We start from the raw sequence: 20,748 nt of genomic DNA on the forward strand, positions 1-20,748 counted from the left end.
TGACGACCAGGACAAAGGTATTTAAGAATATCGTTCAAAGATAAATTTTTAATTGTAAGAAGACCGTTGAAAGAGAAATTTCTAATTGTAAAATGACTGAAGAACCTACAATGGCAACACCCGAGGAAGCTGCACAAAACGAATGTATTCAAGCCGAAGTAGCTGAGTTGGTAAAGCGTTATGTTTCAGGTTCTAGGTCCGAGAGGCTCCAGGTTTGAACCTTGGCTTTAGCATTAATACAAAAGAAGAAAAAACTAAAAAGATTAAAAACTACAAAAAAACTAAAAAGATATATATATATATATATATATATATATATATATATATATATATATATATATATATATATGTATATAAAAATAAGTTGTCTGTCTGTGTAACGATGACTCTGGTCAAACATTTTCAGATCAATTGCTGGCAATTGGAAACGGAAAGCTCCCAGTAGTGGGAAAGCCAAGAATGTTGTATATTCGCAATTTTTACGTAGTTTGAAACACATATATAAATCTATCTATATTCACAGGTGGGACACAGGGACACAACTACAATGGCGCGTAACTAATATGGCGCGTAACGACTTACGCGCGCGGGGGGGCTTGGGGGGGCGCGAAGCGCCCCACCAACTAGGTGTTGGGGTGGCGCAACAGCTAGTATATATATAAAAATAAGTTGTCTGTCTGTCTGTGGATCAGGTGACGTCATGTTTCTGTGTCGGCTGACGTCATGAAATTAGTTGTCAGGTGACGTCATGTTTCTGTGTCGGCTGACGTCATGAAATTAGTTGTCGTCATTTTTGCTTTGACGGTGACGTCATTCAAGATATTTAAGACATATGTTCACGTAGAAATCTATTAATGTTTAAGTTTACAATGACTGATGAACTTACCATGGCAAAAGCCGATGAAGATGCTCAAAGAGTCTTTGCCAAAAAACTTGCTGCTGATACTTGAAAGATTTGCGAGGGAAGTTGAAACCCTTTGGCAGCACCTTAATATTGCTTGCGGGAGATTTCAGGCAAACATTACCTATAATACCTAGATCAACTCCTGCAGACGAAATGAATGCTTGCCTGAAAAATTCTAATTTATGGGCACACGTAAAAACATTAAAATTAACTACAAATATGCGTGTCCGATTGCAAAACGATGACTCTGGTCAAACATTTTCAGATCAATTGCTAGCAATGGGAAACGGAAAGCTCCCAGTAGACTCAATTTCAGGACGTATACAACTACCTGCTGATTTCTGTAATTTAGTGACGTCCAAAAATGAATTGATTGAAAAAGTATTTCCGAATATTCTAAAAAATTATAAAAATAATAAATGGCTAAGTGAAAGAGCGATTCTCGCACCCAAAAATATAGACGTCCACGAAATCAACAATATTGTTTTGACCAAGATTCGAGACCAGGCAGTCCTTTACAAGTCAGTCGACACAGTTTTGGAACCAAATGAAGCGGTTAATTATCCATCTGAATTTTTAAATTCCATAGATCTTTCAGGGTTTCCACCACACGTGCTACAACTAAAAATAGGCGTACCAATAATACTTTTAAGAAATATAAACCCACCAAAGCTTTGCAATGGCACTCGACTTGCCGTAAAAAAAAACAATGGAAAACCTAATAGAGGCCACAATCTTGACAGGGCCTTTTGAGGGTGAGGCTGTTCTTATTCCTCGCATTCCCATGATTCCAACGGATCTGCCTTTTCAATTTAAAAGATTGCAATTCCCAATTCGATTAGCATTTGCAATCACCATTAACAAAGCTCAAGGCCAATCATTAGAAAAATGTGGTATAGATCTTAATACTGATTGTTTTTCCCATGGACAATTGTACGTTGCATGTTCGAGGCTCGGTAAACCTGACAATCTATTTATATGCAGCGACAATTGGACAGCGAAGAATGTTGTATATTCGCAAGTTTTATGCAGTTAATTTGTATTTTGGAACCAAATGAAGCGGTTAATTATCCATCTGAATTTTTAAATTCCATAGATCCTTCAGGGTTTCCACCACACGTGCTACAACTACAAATAGGCGTACCAATAATACTTTTAAGAAATATCAACCCACCAAAGCTTTGCAATGGCACGCGACTTGCCGTAAAAAAAACAATGGAAAACCTAATAGAGGCCACAATCTTGACAGGGCCTTATGAGGGTGAGGCTGTTCTTATTCCTCGCATTCCCATGATTCCAACGGATCTGCTTTTTCAATTTAAAAGATTGCAATTCCCAATTCGATTAGCATTTGCAACCACCATCAACAAAGCTCAAGGGCAATCACTAGAAAAATGCGGTATAGATCTTAATACATATTGCTTTACCAATGTACAATTGTATGTTGCATCTTTGAGGGTCGGTAAACCTGACAATCTATTTATACGCACAGACAATGGGACAGCGAAGACTGTTGTATATTCACAAGTTTTACGTAGTTAATTTGTATTGTATCTATCTATCTATCTATCTATCTATATAAAAACGAGTTGTATGTATGCATGTTTGTTTGTTTGTAAAAAGAGCGTTTGCATATGACGTCATTATTAGTACATACGGCTTTGTATATGGACAGACAATGGGAAAGCCAAGAATGTTGTATATTCGCAATTTTTACGTAGTTTGAAACACATATATAAATCTATCTATATTCACAGGTGGGACACAGGGACACAACTACAATGGCGCGTAACTAATATGGGGCGTAACGACTTACGCGCGGGGGGGCTTGGGGGGGCGCGAAGCGCCCCACCAGCTAGGTGTTGGGGTGGCGCGAAGCGCCACCCCAACAGCTAGTATATATATATATATATATATATATATATATATATATATATATATATATATATATATATATATATATATATATAGTTTTTATACAAAAATTGGATTAAACACTAAGCAAGCGTAAGTAAAATATTTAAAATTCTAACAAAACAAAATCTAAGGGAGCTACCTCTTTTGATATTTCCAAATGTCGTTCGGCGTATTTCAAGGCAGTATAGTGATCTCCCAGAGCAGTATGGGCGTTTCCAAGACTCCAACAGGCACGACCTACGAAAGTTTTTGGCTCACTATTATCTTGGAAAGATATTATTATCTACATAGTAGTTCAATGATTCATTCTGAAAATAACTTTAGAAAAATATAACTGTAGCCCAAAGAATCAAATGACAAAGAATATAATCAATCCAACGAGAAACTGAAAAGACACAGAACATAGTAAACCTGATAAGACAGGTGACAAGTATTGACTAATATAACAAAATTAGTAAGACTAAACCAGATGTGCGTTGCTTTTGGCTACACAAAGGCTTAGAATTACTTTTGATCGAATTTTTTGATACAAATATCGCAACAAAACAATTTTTTAATCTTTGACATCGACTAAATGCCGAAACTGTCAACTTTTGAAAGTTCTAAATATCCAAATAAGAATCTTGTTTCAACAAAAATGACGACAATTTCCATAAATTCGGTCTCAAAATAAGCTCGTTCTTGTTAATAACAACTTTATTTATATTTCCTGACATCCAACCAATGTCTATAGAATCATTTATTACATCCAACCAATGGAGGTTCCATAAAATCATTTATTACCGCAAATAACAAAGAATAAAATCATTGCAAGTTTTCGATTGAAGCAAGATTTCTACCTTTCCCCCAAAACTTGGCAGCGGAAGGTGTAACATTCCCGCCATACTGTTCAAAAGTTGATGCTGGGTTGACGCTTAGAAGATCAAATAATGAAAACTAAAAATGTTTTGACACTTTAATTTAGATATAATGTCTGCCTTTTTGTACGGAAAATGTAGGTAGGAGTAAATAGGCAGATGTTGGGGATTGAAGGGCACATTTTAGTCTTAGGGCTGTACAAATTAGAACCGCCGTAGAGCTAAAAAGTTGACAGGGGTAATGGAGGAGCCTCTGACCCAGTCCAGTTCTTAAATCATCAATATTGAAAATCCTTGACTGATTCCAGTTCAAACGACAAACGACAAACTACGTGTATGAGGGGGTTTGCCCCCTCGTCAATACCTCGCTCTTTACACTAAAGCTTAAATTTTGTCCCAATTCCTTAAGAATGATCCCTGAATCACAAAGGCCGTAAATTAAATAGTTGGAATTACTAAAAATACTTTAGCGTAAAGAGAAAGGTATTAGAAGGAGATAAACCCCCCGTATGCGTAATAATTTCTGTTCGTTTTAAGTTTTAATGCTGCTCTTTACTTTCAGCTGCAAAATTTTTCATATTTATTTTTTCATTTTTTAAATGCTAGAAAATCCTGCGCCCCCTTCATGGAAATTCTCTTCCCCAATGACAAATTCCTCCATGGAAATTTCCCCCCACATAACTCTCTTCCCTCAACCCCTGCCCCAACCAAAAAATACCCCTTAAAACGTCTATACACTTCCCAATAACCATTAATATATGTAAAAGTTGGTCAAAGTTTGTAACTTGTAGCCCCTCCCAAGGGGACTGTGGGGGAGTAAATCGTCCCCAAAGACATAGTTATTAAGTTTTCCGACTATGCTGAATAAAATGGCTATTTCAGAATTTTAATCCAGTGACTTTGGGTAAAAAGGAGCATGGGAGGGGGCCTAAGTGCCAAGGGGGAGGGGGCTTAAGTCACTTAAAAGGGGCACTAGAACTTTTAATTTCCCTCAGAATGAGCCCTCTCACGACATTCTAGGCCAACTGGTTCGATACAAAAACCCCTGAAAAAAAAAAAAAAAAAAAAAAAAAAAAAAAAACAAGCATCCGTGATCTTACTTGTGGCAAAAAATATAAAATTCCACATTTTTGTAGATAAGAGCTTGAAACTTCTATTGTAGGGATCTCTGATACGCTGAATCTGATGATGTGATTTTCGTTAAGATTACATCACTTTTAGGGGGTGTTTTCCCCTATTTTCTAAAATACGGCAAATTTTTTTCAGGTTTGTAACTTTTGATGGGTAAAATTAAACTTGATCAGCATTAAAATAAATTCTTTTGATTTAACTATTGGTATCAAAATTCTGTTTTTTAGAGTTTTTGTTACTATCGAGCCGGGTCACTCCTTACTATACAGTTCGTTACCACGAACTGTTTGGTAGGATTCAGATAACTTGGAAGACCCTATTTTGAACTGTTATATTTTCGATATAGAATTCGATTAGAAATTTCTTTGGATTTGATTTTACAAAACCCCAAACTTTTCGTAACAGTTTCCGCTTAATATCACAGTCTATTCCCTGATGTATTGCATCTGTGTCGTTTCGTGAAACTGCACTTGAACTCTTTTCATTTAGTTCAATAGCAGTAGTAGTAACAGTAATAAGAGCAGTAGTAGAAGAAGAATTATCAGTATTATCAGTAGAAGTAGTCAAAGACGCATACAGTCGCAGTCATAGTCACAAATAGTCAGACATACTCCCTCTCCCCACCTATACCAAGATTTTGCAACCCTCCAACAAAATAGCTAATGCGCAATTATAAACCACTGTAAATAGTCTTAATAAAACTAAAATGAATACAATCAGTTAACTGAAATTCAAGAATAGTTTTCTATATTAATTATTATTATTATAATAATATATCAATTGTCTATATTATTTTGCAGATCATCACGCTGCATTACTGCCTCTGACACTGGGAAGTTTATCATCTAATTTTTCAAAAACTTGAAGTCTAATATCTACCTTATAATTCTTACTCTATCACCATTTGTCCCTCTTTGGGGCGAATTTGCTGTTTTGAACCACAAAAACAGTGGAAAACACCACTTTGATCCGGGATTTCATTTTTGCTGCTTAACCCATTCCATTTGAATGAGCCAAGTTTAATATTCCCATAAAACTTTCGCAGAATTTCCAACTTTTATGCCCTATTCCGTTCCTGAATCATTAAATTTATGCGGTTTAGATAACCAGGATCCTCTTAAGCTCTTTTAATTTAATTCCATAACAGTAGTGGTAATATTAATAGTAATAACAGTTGTAGTAGTACTAGTAGTAGCCCTGAAAATTTCACTTATATGCACCAAGCCATTCCTGAGATATTGCAGATATACCCTTTGGCAACCTGCAGTCATATAGCACCTTTTCATTTAGTTTTAAATCCAATCAGCTTTCCTTCAATGTTTCAACTTAATACCAAATTACACTCTGATATAATTTATTTAAGCCATTTTAGCAACGTGAATGTACTTAAACTCTTTTGATATAGTTCAAAGCAATAGTAGTTGCCATTCGATTTTCAACTTAATAAACTCAACCGTTCCTAGTATATTACTGGTATTTCTTGTACGCAAACTGCATGTACTCTTTTTATTAAGTGCAATAGTAGCAGTAGCAGTGCTAGTACTAGCAGTAGAGGCAAGGCCTTGGAAAGTTTCCCTTGATATACTCGGCCGTTCCTGGGATATTACTTATATGCCTTTCGACAACCTGAGTTCATATAGTGCCTGCAATCATAAACCCAAGTTAACTTTCCCTGTTTCAGTTTCTAGTTAATACCATGTTCTGTTCCTGAATCATTACATTTATGCGGTTTGGACAAACTGCATGCACTAAAACTTTTGATTTAATTCCAAAGCAGTAGTAGTAGTATTATTAGTAATAACAGTAGTAGCAGCACTAGTAGTAATAGCAGTAGCCCAGAAAATTTCACGTTTATACACTCAGCCATTCCTGGGATATTGCAGAGGTAACCTTCGGCAACCTGCAGTCATATAGCCCTTTTAGCTTTAGTTTTAAAATTCAATCATCTTTCCTTGAAGATTTCAACTTAATACAAAATTTCACCCTGATATAACTTATTTAAGCCATTTTAGCAGCCTGAGTGTACTTAGTCTTTTGATATAGTTCAAAACAGTAGTAGTAGCCATTCGATTTTCAACTTAATAAACTCAACCGTTCCCACGATATTACTGGAATGTCTTGTAGGCAACCTGCATACTTAGAGCACCTTTTGATTTAGTTTTACATCCCCGTCAACTTTAATTGAAATTTTTAACTTACTCACCATTCCCTTCCAGAAATATTGCACCTATGCCATTTTGACATCCTGTAACTACTCAAACTCTTTTTATTTGGTACACTAGTAGTGGTAGCAGTGCTTTACTAGCAATAGAGGCAGTAATCTTGATACGTTCCCCTTAATACACTCGACCGGTCCTGGGATATTGCTTAAATGTCTTTTCGATAACCCGCATTCATCTAGTGCCTGCATTTATATATCCGAGTCAACTACCCTGAAAGTTTCAACTTCATACCCTGTTCCGTTCCTGATATATTACATCTATGCCATTTTAAAAACTCGAATGTACTTAAACACTTTTGATATAATTCAATACGGTAGTAGTAGAAGTAGTAATAGCAGCCCTGACACTCTCAACTTGATGCACTTAGCCATTCCTACGATATTGATGATATATCCTTTGAAACCTTGTAATTGATTGGAGGTGCTGATTTTATCCATACAGAGTGGCCTGGGTGAAAAAAATATAAGCGATACATAGAGCACACTTTCAACTTCAATTATGCAACGCTGTTGCAGTGCCACCTATGATATGTCTTCTGAAAAGATATAAACTTCATTTGACAAACAAGTGAAACTTGATTAAGATAGTAAACATCCACGAGACATGTTTAGGCAAACAACAATTCCTGGCTGATCTAAACATAGCAATTCAAAAATTGACAGGAATCACAGAATCTCGTAACACAGGTATCCAAAAGATTTGTCTTGCAAAGTTTCACCAGGATGTCAATAATAGTAATAATAATAATTTGGATACATTCTATTTGAATTAGCAACTAGGTTAAACATGGAAACGTATATGTTTGAGTAAACGTTTAAATTGTATGCTTAACCCTAGAATATTGAAGAGGATACAAAGGAACATTACTACTAAAGGTCGATAAATTATACACCTTCATCTTTGACATCGATGATCTTGGCTAATGTTTATTCAAAATAACTGGGATGAAACTCAGACAATTCTCTTATGAATGAGATACTTTCCTACATCTTTGAACTATTTCTGTCCCCAATTTAAATACAATAATGATCAGTACTTGCTAAAAAAGAAAAGTGGTTTCTGGCATGAGATACAGTGCTGAGTGGTTTTATGGCACCTACTGAGTGGACAGAATCAGCCGCTGATTCTTCATTCAAAATCAAGTAGTTGCACGTATCAAGCCATGGGCTAATTGTAGAAAAGCCAAGACAGATAGTCCGAGGGAGTGAGAGGTAAACCTGGCATAAGCCCTTTTTAGGATTGTATAAATATGATGACATTTCAGTTGTTGATAGGTAAGTCTATCATCCACTCGTCCATACGTCATTACTATGAGTAAAACTAAGGTAGATAGTTATCTGTTTGTTAGTCAGGCTTTTGTTTGACAAGCAGGATTTACTTTTAGGATGTCTCTGATGGTTTCTCGAAGTCGAAGAGGTAAACCTTGCTTTTCATAGCGTTGCTGCATATGTGGTTTTACAAGCACCTCATACAAAGTCATTAAAAAGCCACGTTGCTGACAAGGTTTTTGCCCCAGGAGGTGTGCATTGTGTACATGAAATTCAAACGAGTTTAAAAAGTCTGGATTGATCATGCCATACAGTATGGATATGGGCTATCAACTCATCTTTTCACTTCAGCTTATACTCAAATACATTTGATCAGAGGAGTCGACTCTAATTTAGTTTGATTATAGAGTTCAATTGAGACGGAGTTTTTGAAAGATTTTGATGGAGCACATTCTTTGTGACAAGTTGATACTAAAACGATCTTTTGGTCGTCAAAAGGAACGCAGGTTGCATCTTCTTCGTCGCGGTCAGACGGTTCTAAGTCCTCTATTTCAACAGAACCGTCTTAACCATCGCTACTACTTGCTAGTGCATCTTCATCTTCTTTTTCTTCCTCAAAAATTTAGGTAGTTTCTTTTTCAGAAAGCGGACACCCACTCATTACTACTACTACTAACAAATCACCACAGCACAAGGCCGCTTGAGGCAAACACAGTTACAAACGCTCATCCTCCTCCATCCCAGTCTATTCAAAGCCTCCCTCTTTACACCCTCTTAGGACGTTCCCATTTCCCTAAAATTTTTCTTTATGACATCCTCCTAGCCCAATTCAAGACGACCTGCTTTCCGTTTAGCCCTTGACGGCTGGCCAAAAAGAACAATTTTTGGCGATATGTCATCCTTCCGGACGACACGTACCCGAGCCTATCTCACTTCCGAACGTGCCCAGCCTATCTCAACCTTTCTTTCATTATAGCACTAGAAAGCGGGATTGAATCGTACTTTTTCTACAGCCTACTGTTTGAAATACGGCGAGTCAACCAAGTACCCTGAATAATCCATAGGCAAATTCTCTGGAAAATATTGACCAAGTTATCATTGTAGCTTCCAATATTCTAATTTTTGGTTGGCACAATTGTCTTCCTATTCGTCCAAGCTTTTTCGAACTGTAAGAAAAAAAAACCTCAGTCTTGGCTATTCCACTTTTTAACATCTTAACTGCTCGCAACGTCTTTGCTAATACTACCAAGGTAATACTAATACTACCATGGTAAGTGAAGCTGTCCACCTGATCTATCTTTTCGTTACATAACGTCACCTTTTAATATTCACTTATTCCTAGTGAAGATTACTAAGCAATCTGCTACCTTCTGACACCAGTGGGTAGAGGATATAGTAGTTATCGAGGCTAATACCTCGATAATTAACACACTCGCTTTTATCACCTTTCTTATTCAGTGGTTTAAATATGGTTTTCCTAAAATCGCTAAGTATTTCCCCTATTTCAAAAATCATATTCATACTCTTCAGTAACTTATTTCTACCCTCAAAGCCACCATATTTAAGAAACTCATTTACCATATTAAAGCCTCGTCAACTACATAAAACAACGAAATACCGAGAAATCAAAAGCAAAAAAATGTAGGCACAAGAACTAGAGATTGGTTAAATTTACCCTCTCACCTCAAGTACCTCTGTGTTCGTTGATGTATCATACAGAAATCCCACCTTCTTTATCCATTTAGCAGGGATGAATTTTACCAATTGGTGGCATTGTAGGGTTATAAGCGCAGGCACTGAGATTACCTAAATTTGGCTTTGTAAATATTGACTAAAGAAATGAAACTAAACACGACAAAATATCTTATACAAAGTAACATACGACACTAATAAACTACAGATCGAGCCGAGGAAAATTTTGGAGGGAAAAGAGCAAAAATCTGAATATACCAGAAAATTTAAAAAAAGTACTCAGAAGAAATATCTACCTTCTCCAACTTTGTCCAGCAGCTCCTGTGCAATTCTTAAATGTTTTAGATGGTATTCAATTGCTGCTCTGTAGTCTCGCAGCAAAGTGAAGGTGTTCCCTAGACTGTAGCATGCCTGCGCTTCAACTGCTCTATCTCCAATTTCTTGTGCAAGCTGGAGAGTTCTTCTACAAAACAAAATAAAGCTTTTATCATAGTAAAATAGCTTATGAAATTTTGCAAGTACTTTTGGACTTAGATTGTTGTAAGCCAGCTATTATTACCACAAAATACGGATGATATAACGATTACACCAAATTCTGCTATTTGTCAAATAATAGGATACGTCACCTAAGCACAACTAAGAATGCACATTAAGGACTTCTATTGTGTTTACAATTAAAAATGAAAGTGAAGATCAAAGAAATATGCTGTAAGAAAATAAACAGTAGCGAGAACTACAGGCGATAGGAAGACATCGATAATCAGAACGTCAAAAAAATAAAATGAAGAACAAAGAATTGTGCTGTTAGAAGGCAAGCGACGGCGAAAATCCGAAAGAGTTAAAAAGAAAGTGAAGGAGAAAGAAATATTACATTAGAAGACCTTTACCAATTTTCGACGGCAACAAAATAATAAGTAAAGCACAGTAAAAATCCACAAAGATGCCATAAACTACGCAATTGCTGATTACAAGTCTTTGGAACCGTCAACGTTATATGTATTCCCTGATTAGGCCTCCATTTTACCGAGAAAAGAGTCGCAAACAAAAGTGATTAATTTGGACATTGTTACTTACAACGAGAATGAATAAAAACAAGCCTGCCTCATGCCGATAGCCAGGGCCAGGTATGGAAATCGGTTACAGAGTTAAAAATTTCCTTATTGACATTACTGGCCACAGAAGCGATGCAAAAAGTTTATAACTTTAAGGAAAAATTTGTATTATCCCAGGGTGGTTGTGTCGAACCTTTGATTCGACACATGACACCACGACACTTGGTTTGGTTTGACCTTTGGTTTGGACACCAAGACATCAAGAAGAGGCTCACTTTGTCAGGGGGTAAAAGACAAGCGACATAGAGAATCAATATATACAAGACGTACGCGCACCCGTGCTGGGGCCTTGCCTCGCAATCAGCTGCATAGCTGTATTTTTTTCGCAAGCACATTGACGTTTCCCGCCACAAAACGATCGAAATAGGTCACAAATTTAAGGAGGAGTATTTTCCCAGGGTAATTCTATCGAACCTATAATGACGCCATGACATCAAGAAGAGGCTCGCATTGTCTGCACTTAGAAAACAAGCTTCTCTGAGAGTCCATATACAGAAGCCTACTACGTAGTCGAGCTAATGTTCAGGGGGTGCGTTACCGGGCTCCGGGTAATATATATATATATATATATATATATATATATATATATATATATATATATATATATACTAGCTGTTGGGGTGGCGCTTCGCGCCACCCCAACACCTAGTTGGTGGGGGCGCTTCGCGCCCCCCCCAACTAGAAGCCCCCCCGCGCGCGTAAGTCGTTACGCGCCATTGTAGTTGTGTCCCTATGTCCCACCTGTGAATATAGATATATATATATATATGTTTTTAACTACGTAAAACTTGCGAATATACAACATTCTTTGCTGTCTCATTGTCTGTGCATATAAATAGATTGTTTACCGACTCTTGAAAATGCAACATATAATGGTCCATGGGAAAACAATCCGTATTCAGATCTATACCTCATGATTCTAATGATTGCCCTTGAGCTTTGTTGATGGTGATTGCTAATCTACCATTCCCTGTGTCGCCATCGTCATTTATATATCCCCTTGTGCCCCCCGGCATCCCCTTTGTAGTTTTGTCCCTGTGTCCAGGTCGTCATTTGTGTCCCGGTGTCCCAGTCTGTGATTTCTCTTTGAGTGTCCCGGGCGTCATTTATATTCCATGTGTCCCGGTGTCTCGGTCGTCATTTATATCCCCCTGTGCCCCCCGACGTCCCCGTTGTAGTTGTGTCCCTGTGTCCCGGTCGTCATTTATATTCCCTGTGTCCCGGTCGTCATTTGTATCCCGGTGTCCCGGTCTGTATATACATTCGTTTTTTAGTTTTGTTTTTCTCCTTTATTTTTTTCCTTTTTTCTTTTTTTTCTTTTTTAGTTTATTTAGATTTTTAGATTTTTTAGTTTTTTTATTAGTTTTTATTTTTTTTTCTTTTTAGTTTTTTTGTAGTTTTTACCTTTTTTTTAGTTTTTTTTAGTTTTTTTTTACTTATATCCTGGTCGTCATTTATACTCCCTGTGTCCCGGTCGTCATTTGTGTCCCGGTGCTTTGTTGATTGCTAATCGAACATTCCTTTTGTCCCGGTCGCTTTCTCTTTGAGTGTCGTCATTCATATTCCCTATGTGCCGGTGTCCCGGTCGTCATTTGTGTCCCGATGTCCTGGTCTGTAATTTCGTCAGTTGAAAACTTATGATGAAGTAAATTTTTAATTTTTTCCTTTTTTTGTTTTTAGTTTTTTTATTGGTTTTTACCTTTTTTAGGTTTTAGTTTTTTTCTTTTTTCTTTTTAGTTTTTTTTGAAGTTTTTATCTTTTTAGTTTTTTTATTTTCATTTATATTTTTTTAGTTTTCTTTTTCTCCTTTATTTTTCAGTTTTTTCCTTTTTTTTATTAGTTTTTAGTTTATTTTATGGTTTTTTCCTTTTTTTAGTTTTTTTTAGTTTTTTTTTTAGTTTTTAAGCTTTTTTAGATTTTTTTATTTTGTTTTCTTTTTTTTTTTGTAGTTTTTACCTTCTTTAGATTTTTGCTTCTTTTATTTTTTTAGCTTTTTTAGTTTTTTTTTCGTTTTTTCTTTTTAGTTTTTTTGTAGTTTTTATCTTTTTTATTTTTTTGTATTTTTATTCATATTTTTTTAGTTTTCTTTTTCTCTTTTATTTTTCAGTCTTTTCCTTTTTTTTAGTTTTTTTCTTTTTTAGTTATTAGTTTTTTTTTTAGTTTTTTACCTTTTTTTAGTTTTTTTAGTTTTTTTAGTTTTTTAGATTTTTTAGTTTTTTTATTAGTTTTTAGTTTTTTTTTGTAGTTTTTGCCTTTTTTTAGTTTTTTCAGTTTTTTTTAGTTTTTAGTTTTTTACCTTTTTTTAGTTTTTTTTAGTTTTTTAGCTTTTTTAGTTTTTTTTTCTTTTTAGTTTTTTTTTGTAGTTTTTACCTTTTTTAGTTTTTTTTTCTTATTTTGTATTAGTGTGAAATAATTCAGACGTCATATGCGGACAAACATGACGTCACCTGATCCACCGATCCACACACAGACAACTTATTTTTTTTGTATTTTTATTCATATTTTTTTAGTTTTCTTTTTCTCTTTTATTTTTCAGTCTTTTCCTTTTTTTAGTTTTTTTCTTTTTTAGTTTTTAGTTTTTTTTAGTTTTTTACCTTTTTTAGGTTTTTTAGTTTTTTAGATTTTTTAGTTTTTTTATTAGTTTTTAGTTTTTTTTGTAGTTTTTGCCTTTTTTAGTTTTTTCAGTTTTTTTTAGTTTTTAGTTTTTTACCTTTTTTTTAGTTTTTTTTAGTTTTTTAGCTTTTTTAGTTTTTTTTTTCTTTTTAGTTTTTTTGTAGTTTTTACCTTTTTTAGTTTTTTTTCTTATTTTGTATTAGTGTGAAATAATTCAGACGTCATATGCGGACAAACATGACGTCACCTGATCCACAGATCCACACACAGACAACTTATTTATATATATATAGATATATATGTATATAAATAAGTATAAATATATTCCACTAAAATTTGTATGTAAAATCTAAAGATTGGTATTTCAGTACATCAAAGAAAATTAAGGGTATCGGAGTTTTCCATTCCAGTTTAATTTTTCCAATAACCTTTGTGCCGATCCTTTGGACAAGGACCATCATAAAGGTCTCAATAAAAGGGAATAAAATCCTGCCTGGCTTCTGACACTAAACTGAACCAGCTACCACCTTCAAATACTAAGCTCACTGTAAAATTATTCATGTATATGTAACTAGACAATTTCACATAATTATCTGGTACATCCTATCTTTACTAAACATCTTCTGATTCTTGATCATCTAATTCTTGCCATATAATAATCTATACGAGTCATGACTAAAGGTGTCTTCTCATGATTCAGACATTTTCAACATCTAATCTAAACACTGAATCCAAACTTATTTTTCTGTCGAAGGAAAATTAAATGTTTAGTTGTCCGCCGCATAATGATCTGAATGGCCTCTGGAAATTTAGGAATAAAACTCTGCTCCTGAGGTTCAAACCAAACTAATCCACCCATCACTGTATTCTGGCGTGTGCAGTCGTCCATTATCGTGCATAAGTAATACCAGAGCTATTAAATGGTTCAAATTAGTCAAATAAAGCTTACCAATAATTTCCGATGATAACCGCTTATTTAACAAAAATGTGCCATGGAAACTTGTATACTTCAACTTAAGACATTCAAACGGAACTCCGTTGCAGCCAGCAATGTTGTCCAACAAAGAATGTTTGGCAAATTACAATCAGTTATAAAGTAACACTCCCCTCCTCTTTCATTTGAAAACAGTTTGGCTCATTACATTCCCTTACAGCAAAGCCACAAGCCCCAACAGTCATAGTTTTAGCTGATCAAAATAACAGTGGGATCTATCGTTAATTAGAGTAAAATTGTTATGCTTACTGGTAATGACTTGCTGCAACTTCAAATTCTCCAAGAAATATGTGTGCATTGCCGAGGTTAGAGTGAGCACGTCTCTCTGCTGGTTTATCGCCAAATTCCTTCGCAATTGTCAGCCTCTGTAATTGACATCAGGGTAATTTTGACAGAATTCTTAATTACCGTTCTTTTAATAATTTTTTGAGGGCATCATATATAAGAGGAGAGTCATCACCTCTAGTTACGCCAAAGTTGTATTGTTGCACAATAATGCTTCGAGAATCATCTCTTTAAGTGGTGAATCATTTAGTTTTTTTATGGGAGGAGTGTGGCTAATCTAAAACATTATACAAGATTTTGAAGGGGGGAGGGGGTTTTTCAAAATCATCGCTTTAGGCGGTGAATCATTTATATGATTCACCGCCAAAATATTTTTTAGGCTAAATATTTATAATATTTTTTATGGGGGGGGGGGGTCTGGCTAATCTGAAACATTATATTCAAGACTTTGAATGGGGGGGGGTGGGCTCTTTAACAAATATTATTATTAGAAAAGTCTTCTCTAATGACTACCGCGTTTGTGCAGGTAAATATAATTGATATCTCTTTCTTTACAGTCAGAATATTTTTGGTGCAAAAATTCAGCTATTAGCCACTTAGGGATATATATCTACACACCTTTGATCTGCATACATCTATAACTATATTAAATCTTTGGAGAGAAGTTCGGGTAAATCTATCTCTGGACTGACCTGAGGAATCTATCTATAAAAGCTGAAATTTTGCCACAAGAATACGCATTTTAGGCGTCACACACCCTCCCAACTCAACAAAAAAAATACTAGCCATTTACAACCTGATAGTTGGCTGGTTTCCAAATAAGAAAAATTTTGAAACACAAAAAAAAAAAAATACTTAGTTCGTCCGCATAGTTATGTTGGATCAGAAGACACTCATCGTACCCAGGAAATTTCAACTTAAAACTCTAAAACCATTTATATGACATTACTGATACACCATTTTGACAACTTATATGCATATAGTGCGCGAACATGTTTAGTGGGGTTAAAATTCTCTCGAAAATTTACAGAAATTTTCACATTAATACCCTTACCCTTAGTAGTAGTTACAATAGAAGCAGTAGTTGTAGCTGTAATAGCATTACTAGTTGTTGTAAAAGTAGCAGTAGTAGTTTGCCCATATTGTAATTTTGTCAATTAATCATCCCCTCATCATTCCCTTAAAGTACCAAGTTATTACCCTACGCTATTCCTGCGATACGATCTTTGATAGCCGGTATGTGCAAAATGTGTTTTGATTCAGTTTGAATTCATTTACAGCCCCTGAATTACACCTATTAATATATTATTTTTTGGTCGGTTGCACATCTACCTGATCGTGCAATGGAAGTTTGAACTTGATACTCTAAGTCAGTCCTAAGATATTTCTGATACGCTCTTTTGACAATATGTATGCAAATGCAGTGTTTTGATTTAGTTCAAGTTTCACCTCAACATTTTCTAGAATTTTCACCTTAATACCCTCACACGTAGTAGTAGTTACCATAGAAGTAGTATTAGTAATAATAGAAGTGATGGAGATAGTTGAGGTAGCAGCAGTATTAGTAGTAGCATCCATATATAACATTTTGATTACTTGATTATCCCTCACAGCATTCCCTGAAAGTTCCAAGTTAATACCCTAGGCCATACACGAGATACGCCCTTTGGAAAACCTGCATACATTTAATGTGTTTTGATTTAGCTCGATAGTCCCCTCACTTGACTTGACATCTTTGACTTAGGTCTCCTGACATCTGCCTCCTCCATCCACTTCGGTCCATTGTAAGGGTTTGTGCTTCGCTCAGTCTGATCTTTGCCATCGCTAGGAACTCGGATAAGCTGTCGGACCATCGTTTCTTTGGTCAGCTGCAAGGTCGCTTACAACTGGCTTTGATAGGGTCAAAATCAAAGATCGTCTTTGCGGGTAAGTGCGGTGGCATTCAAAGTAGATGTCTAACCGACCGTGTACGCTCGGTTGCTTGTGTAGAAACCCAGAAGTGCTTGGTGAGATGCATTAGCTTCGCGTTACTTACTAAGTCGACCCATCATAGACCTTTTATTCTTCTCAGACTCTTCGACAGAAATCTATAGATGGCCATTAGGGTTGCTGCTGATGCTTGCCTAGTTTCAGCTCCATAAAGCATCAAAGAGCCGACAAGGGCGTCGAAAATTCGCAGTTTGGTTGAGCGACTGGTATTCAGCTTTCACCAAAGACGCTTCAACCTGCTCATAGCAAAAGACACATTGGATTGCAGCTAGGGGAGAAGCGAGCCATTTGAAGAAATTATGGATCCCAGGTAGGTGAACCTTTGCGCCACTTCTATGCTAGTTGTTCCGTCCAGACTGACTGGATAAATGACGGCAGGAGAAGGCAGGTGTAAGGCCATAATTTTCGGTTTATTCCAGTTTATCTACACTCCCAAATTAGCAGCAACTTCTCGTAAGATTTGAAGCGCTTCCAGCAACTGATCACGGAATCCGCTGGGATGGTCAGGTCATCAGCAGAATCAGCATCTGTAATAAGGCAATCTCCGAACTTTGAGTACAAAGTTGAGACGTGAGGTAACCTTTCTCATATCGTGGTCTATGATGACATTGAAGAGCTCTGGGACCACTGCAGAGCCTTGACACACCCCTGCCATGATTCAATAGATGGGCTGCGCCAGCCGCTGACTGGAATACAGCTCTCAGTGCCATGGTACAAAGCATTGAAGAGTCTGCAGCATTTCTGGGGGAGGCTTGTCGATGCTAAAGTCTTCCCAAATGATTCTTGGTACACTCCCCTCAGTAGTACCAGAACGCTTCATCTGAATTCCTTTGAGCTTATGGACACCAGTGGTTAAAGATACTCCCCTTTGACGTTAACGAATATTGTATGTAACGATGGGCGAATAGCATAACTTGTAGACCTTGCCCTAATGGCTGTGTTAGCGTGGAAGGGGACATACTTAACCAAACGGCTATCTCAAAAGTTTGACCAAATGTCTTTGGAAAACAGAGGGGCGTGGGAGAGGGGCTGGTTACCCTCCAATTTGTTTTAAAAACTTACTTAGCAAAGTTTGCTCAGCACACATCTATAAAAAGCATTAAAAGAGGTTAGATTAGATCCCATAAATTTGTTTTCGCCATAATCTTGGCCGTTAAGATTAACAAAAATTACACTTAATATTGCTAACATCGCAACCATGACATCTACCGCTACAAATATGATATGTTTGTAGATAAAAGATATATGATAAGAGGCAACTTATGCAAGTACCATAAAAGAAGATCGCTTGACGAAACTCTATTAATATTAATACCATTGTTGCTATTGCCTTGTTGACTGTATCCAAAAATGTACCCAGCAAAAATTTAAAAACAGCATTAAAGCAAATCTGGTTTCAACTCCGCACATCTTAAAATATTCGTATTTTTGCATCTCTACGATAAATCTAATGTTTATATTTCATTTATAATTGGTTTTGTATTCATATATTTCTTTTTTGGCTTTTTGTGACACGTCATTCCTGACACAACGAGGACAAATTTATATCGAGAAGTTCGTTTCAAAATAGTTTCTGCGAGTAACAAACTTGTTATGTGCGCTCATGACTTGCTTCCTTTCATTCAAGACCTGCTTAAAATTTGCTGGGGCAGTTAGGTGGTAGATGGCAGTAACATTAGTAGAATTACATATCCATATTATCCAACTGACCATTTGCGACACAGAATTCATTTGTCATCAATATTAATTGTTTACTGTTACGTTCAGCATCAAATGACAGATAATAACAAATTTACCCCTAAAATGATTACAATAACAGACGCTAAATTTGCAATCTATTTTACACTTTTGATAATACAAATCGCTTTCAGTTTAGCGGTATGTGTTGACTTGGGACGAAAATAATAACAAATGATTAACTTTTATTAGTGGTAAGTGGGTTCTAGAACACACTCCATACTAAAGTTCAGCGCCACATAACCTCTTGTTCTTCATCATTAACACCATTTATATTGACTTTACAACCAATACATGTAACCAAGAACAGTCTCTGAAACATAAAATGGTTGTTTCTTTTAATAATAATAATAAAAAAAAAATCAGTTCTAAGTATATGCTGTAAAGGGTAATTTTTCCTATGATTCTTTAAATTCATATTGATATTTTAAAAATAGGCAAACTTATCTTTATTAACTTGCGTGTAATTCTTAGCTTGACAAAGGCAGTTACAAATTTGAAACTGTGATAGGATCTTAAAATTCAACGTAAAAAAGGAAAGCTAAACCTGATAAGTTTTTAACAAAACTTGTACAAGGCTTATATCTAGGAAAAATAAAATAATCCACTCCTTTTTTCAGTTCTACTGCAATGGTTTGTTTCATGTTCTAAAAATTTCTTATAAATAAGGCTTAGCACCAGACAATTTTCTTTGAATAGCATGCCATGAATAATACCACTGAAAAATCCGAGTTTTCCACTTATCCTTACAAGTTTCTCTAGAACATTAAATGATCCACAGTAAGGAAGATTAAAGCTTTAAGGTACTAAAGAAGAATCCAACAAATTTTTGAAAACTTCAAGAAAGATCTTTAGAAAAAGAAAAATGAAACTGGATGAAAAAAAACTAATTGTTAGACATTATAAAGTTTAAGGGGGGGGGGGGTTAATGTGATAGAAATAGAAATTATGGGTAGGATTATTCTTACTGAAATTAGTAAAAGACTCTTTTTTATTCCTTAAAACAATTAATAAATAATTTTTCATAAAAAGTTGAAATTAAAAAAAAAAAGAAATATAAAAGTGCTTAACAAGTTCCAGTGTTTTATATACAACAATAATAAAACCAAAAAACACTTCAACTTAGTCTCCCCTGTAAGGCTCTATGACTAGAAAAAAAAATAGAAACACTAATAACAGTTAAATCGTAATAAGGCAAACGAAAAATGGAATTTATGTCGAATATATTAATAATTTTTAAACGGAGCTCTAGAAAATGCTAGAAAACAAGTCAGTTGTCAAAAATTAATTATTGGGTTCTCCTATTTGATAGAAATTTGGCCGTCAAAATAAACAATAGGCTTAAATTATCATCACTGGAAGGGTGATCACCGATCACAAGCAAAATGAAGACTATCTGCAGAGATAACAAAGAGGTTCTGAAGAACCGTCCAAACGATTGAAGCTTATTATTAAAAGGAGATAACCATGTTTATCCTTAATTTTAGCTAGAATTTTCATTAGATTACTAGATCATTTGAGCTTCCACGGGCAAACAACGACTGTTTCGTTCCTCTAACTTTTGACGGATGCACTTCTTTCGCATGACTATGCTCCGCGGAGAACAGAGAATCTTCCGATTCTCTGCCTTTGATCGAAAGTATAATAAGTGGTCAGGGGCAATTCATCCAACCTCTACTTATTCCGTTTCCCACTTTGTGTCTCCACTTATTTTTCAGTTCCACTGCAATGGTTTGTTTCATGTTAAAAAAGTGTCTTAAAAATAAAGCTTAGTTCAGCGCAACATAATCTCTTCTTCTTTATCATTAACATCATTTAACACCATTAACACAAGTGGTGTATATTCTTTTAGAGTCTATTATAAGCCTAAAAATCGGCCTTTTTTTAGCTTTAATTCTTTTTTATCTTAGATTTTTTTTTTGTCTTGTTTACTAAAATCCCATTTTTAATGCTATTCCGATTGTTGCAATTATCTTATAGTTTTCATTCATCTTATATTTTTTTATTAATTTTAAATTTTCTGTCTG

The 20,748-nt window shown here is 35.4% G+C and overlaps 1 protein-coding gene across 6 annotated transcripts in view; it reads right to left on the reverse strand.

Annotated features, from left to right (window-relative positions):
- The window catches only part of LOC136032905 (G-protein-signaling modulator 2-like), a 97,157-nt gene that overhangs the window by 32,323 nt on the left and 44,086 nt on the right, over nt 1-20,748 (reverse strand). For all 6 annotated transcript variants that reach the window (XM_065713357.1, XM_065713366.1, XM_065713384.1 and 3 more), the window contains exons 6-8: nt 14,960-15,075; nt 10,288-10,454; nt 2,961-3,058 (exon numbers count right to left, since the gene is read on the reverse strand). In XM_065713357.1, the coding sequence (XP_065569429.1) occupies nt 2,961-3,058; nt 10,288-10,454; nt 14,960-15,075 (381 nt within the window). The remainder of the gene's footprint in view (nt 1-2,960; nt 3,059-10,287; nt 10,455-14,959; nt 15,076-20,748) is intronic.

The sequence above is a fragment of the Artemia franciscana genome, chromosome 1, assembly GCF_032884065.1.
Source record: "Artemia franciscana chromosome 1, ASM3288406v1, whole genome shotgun sequence".
Classification (NCBI taxonomy): Eukaryota; Metazoa; Arthropoda; class Branchiopoda; order Anostraca; family Artemiidae; genus Artemia; species Artemia franciscana.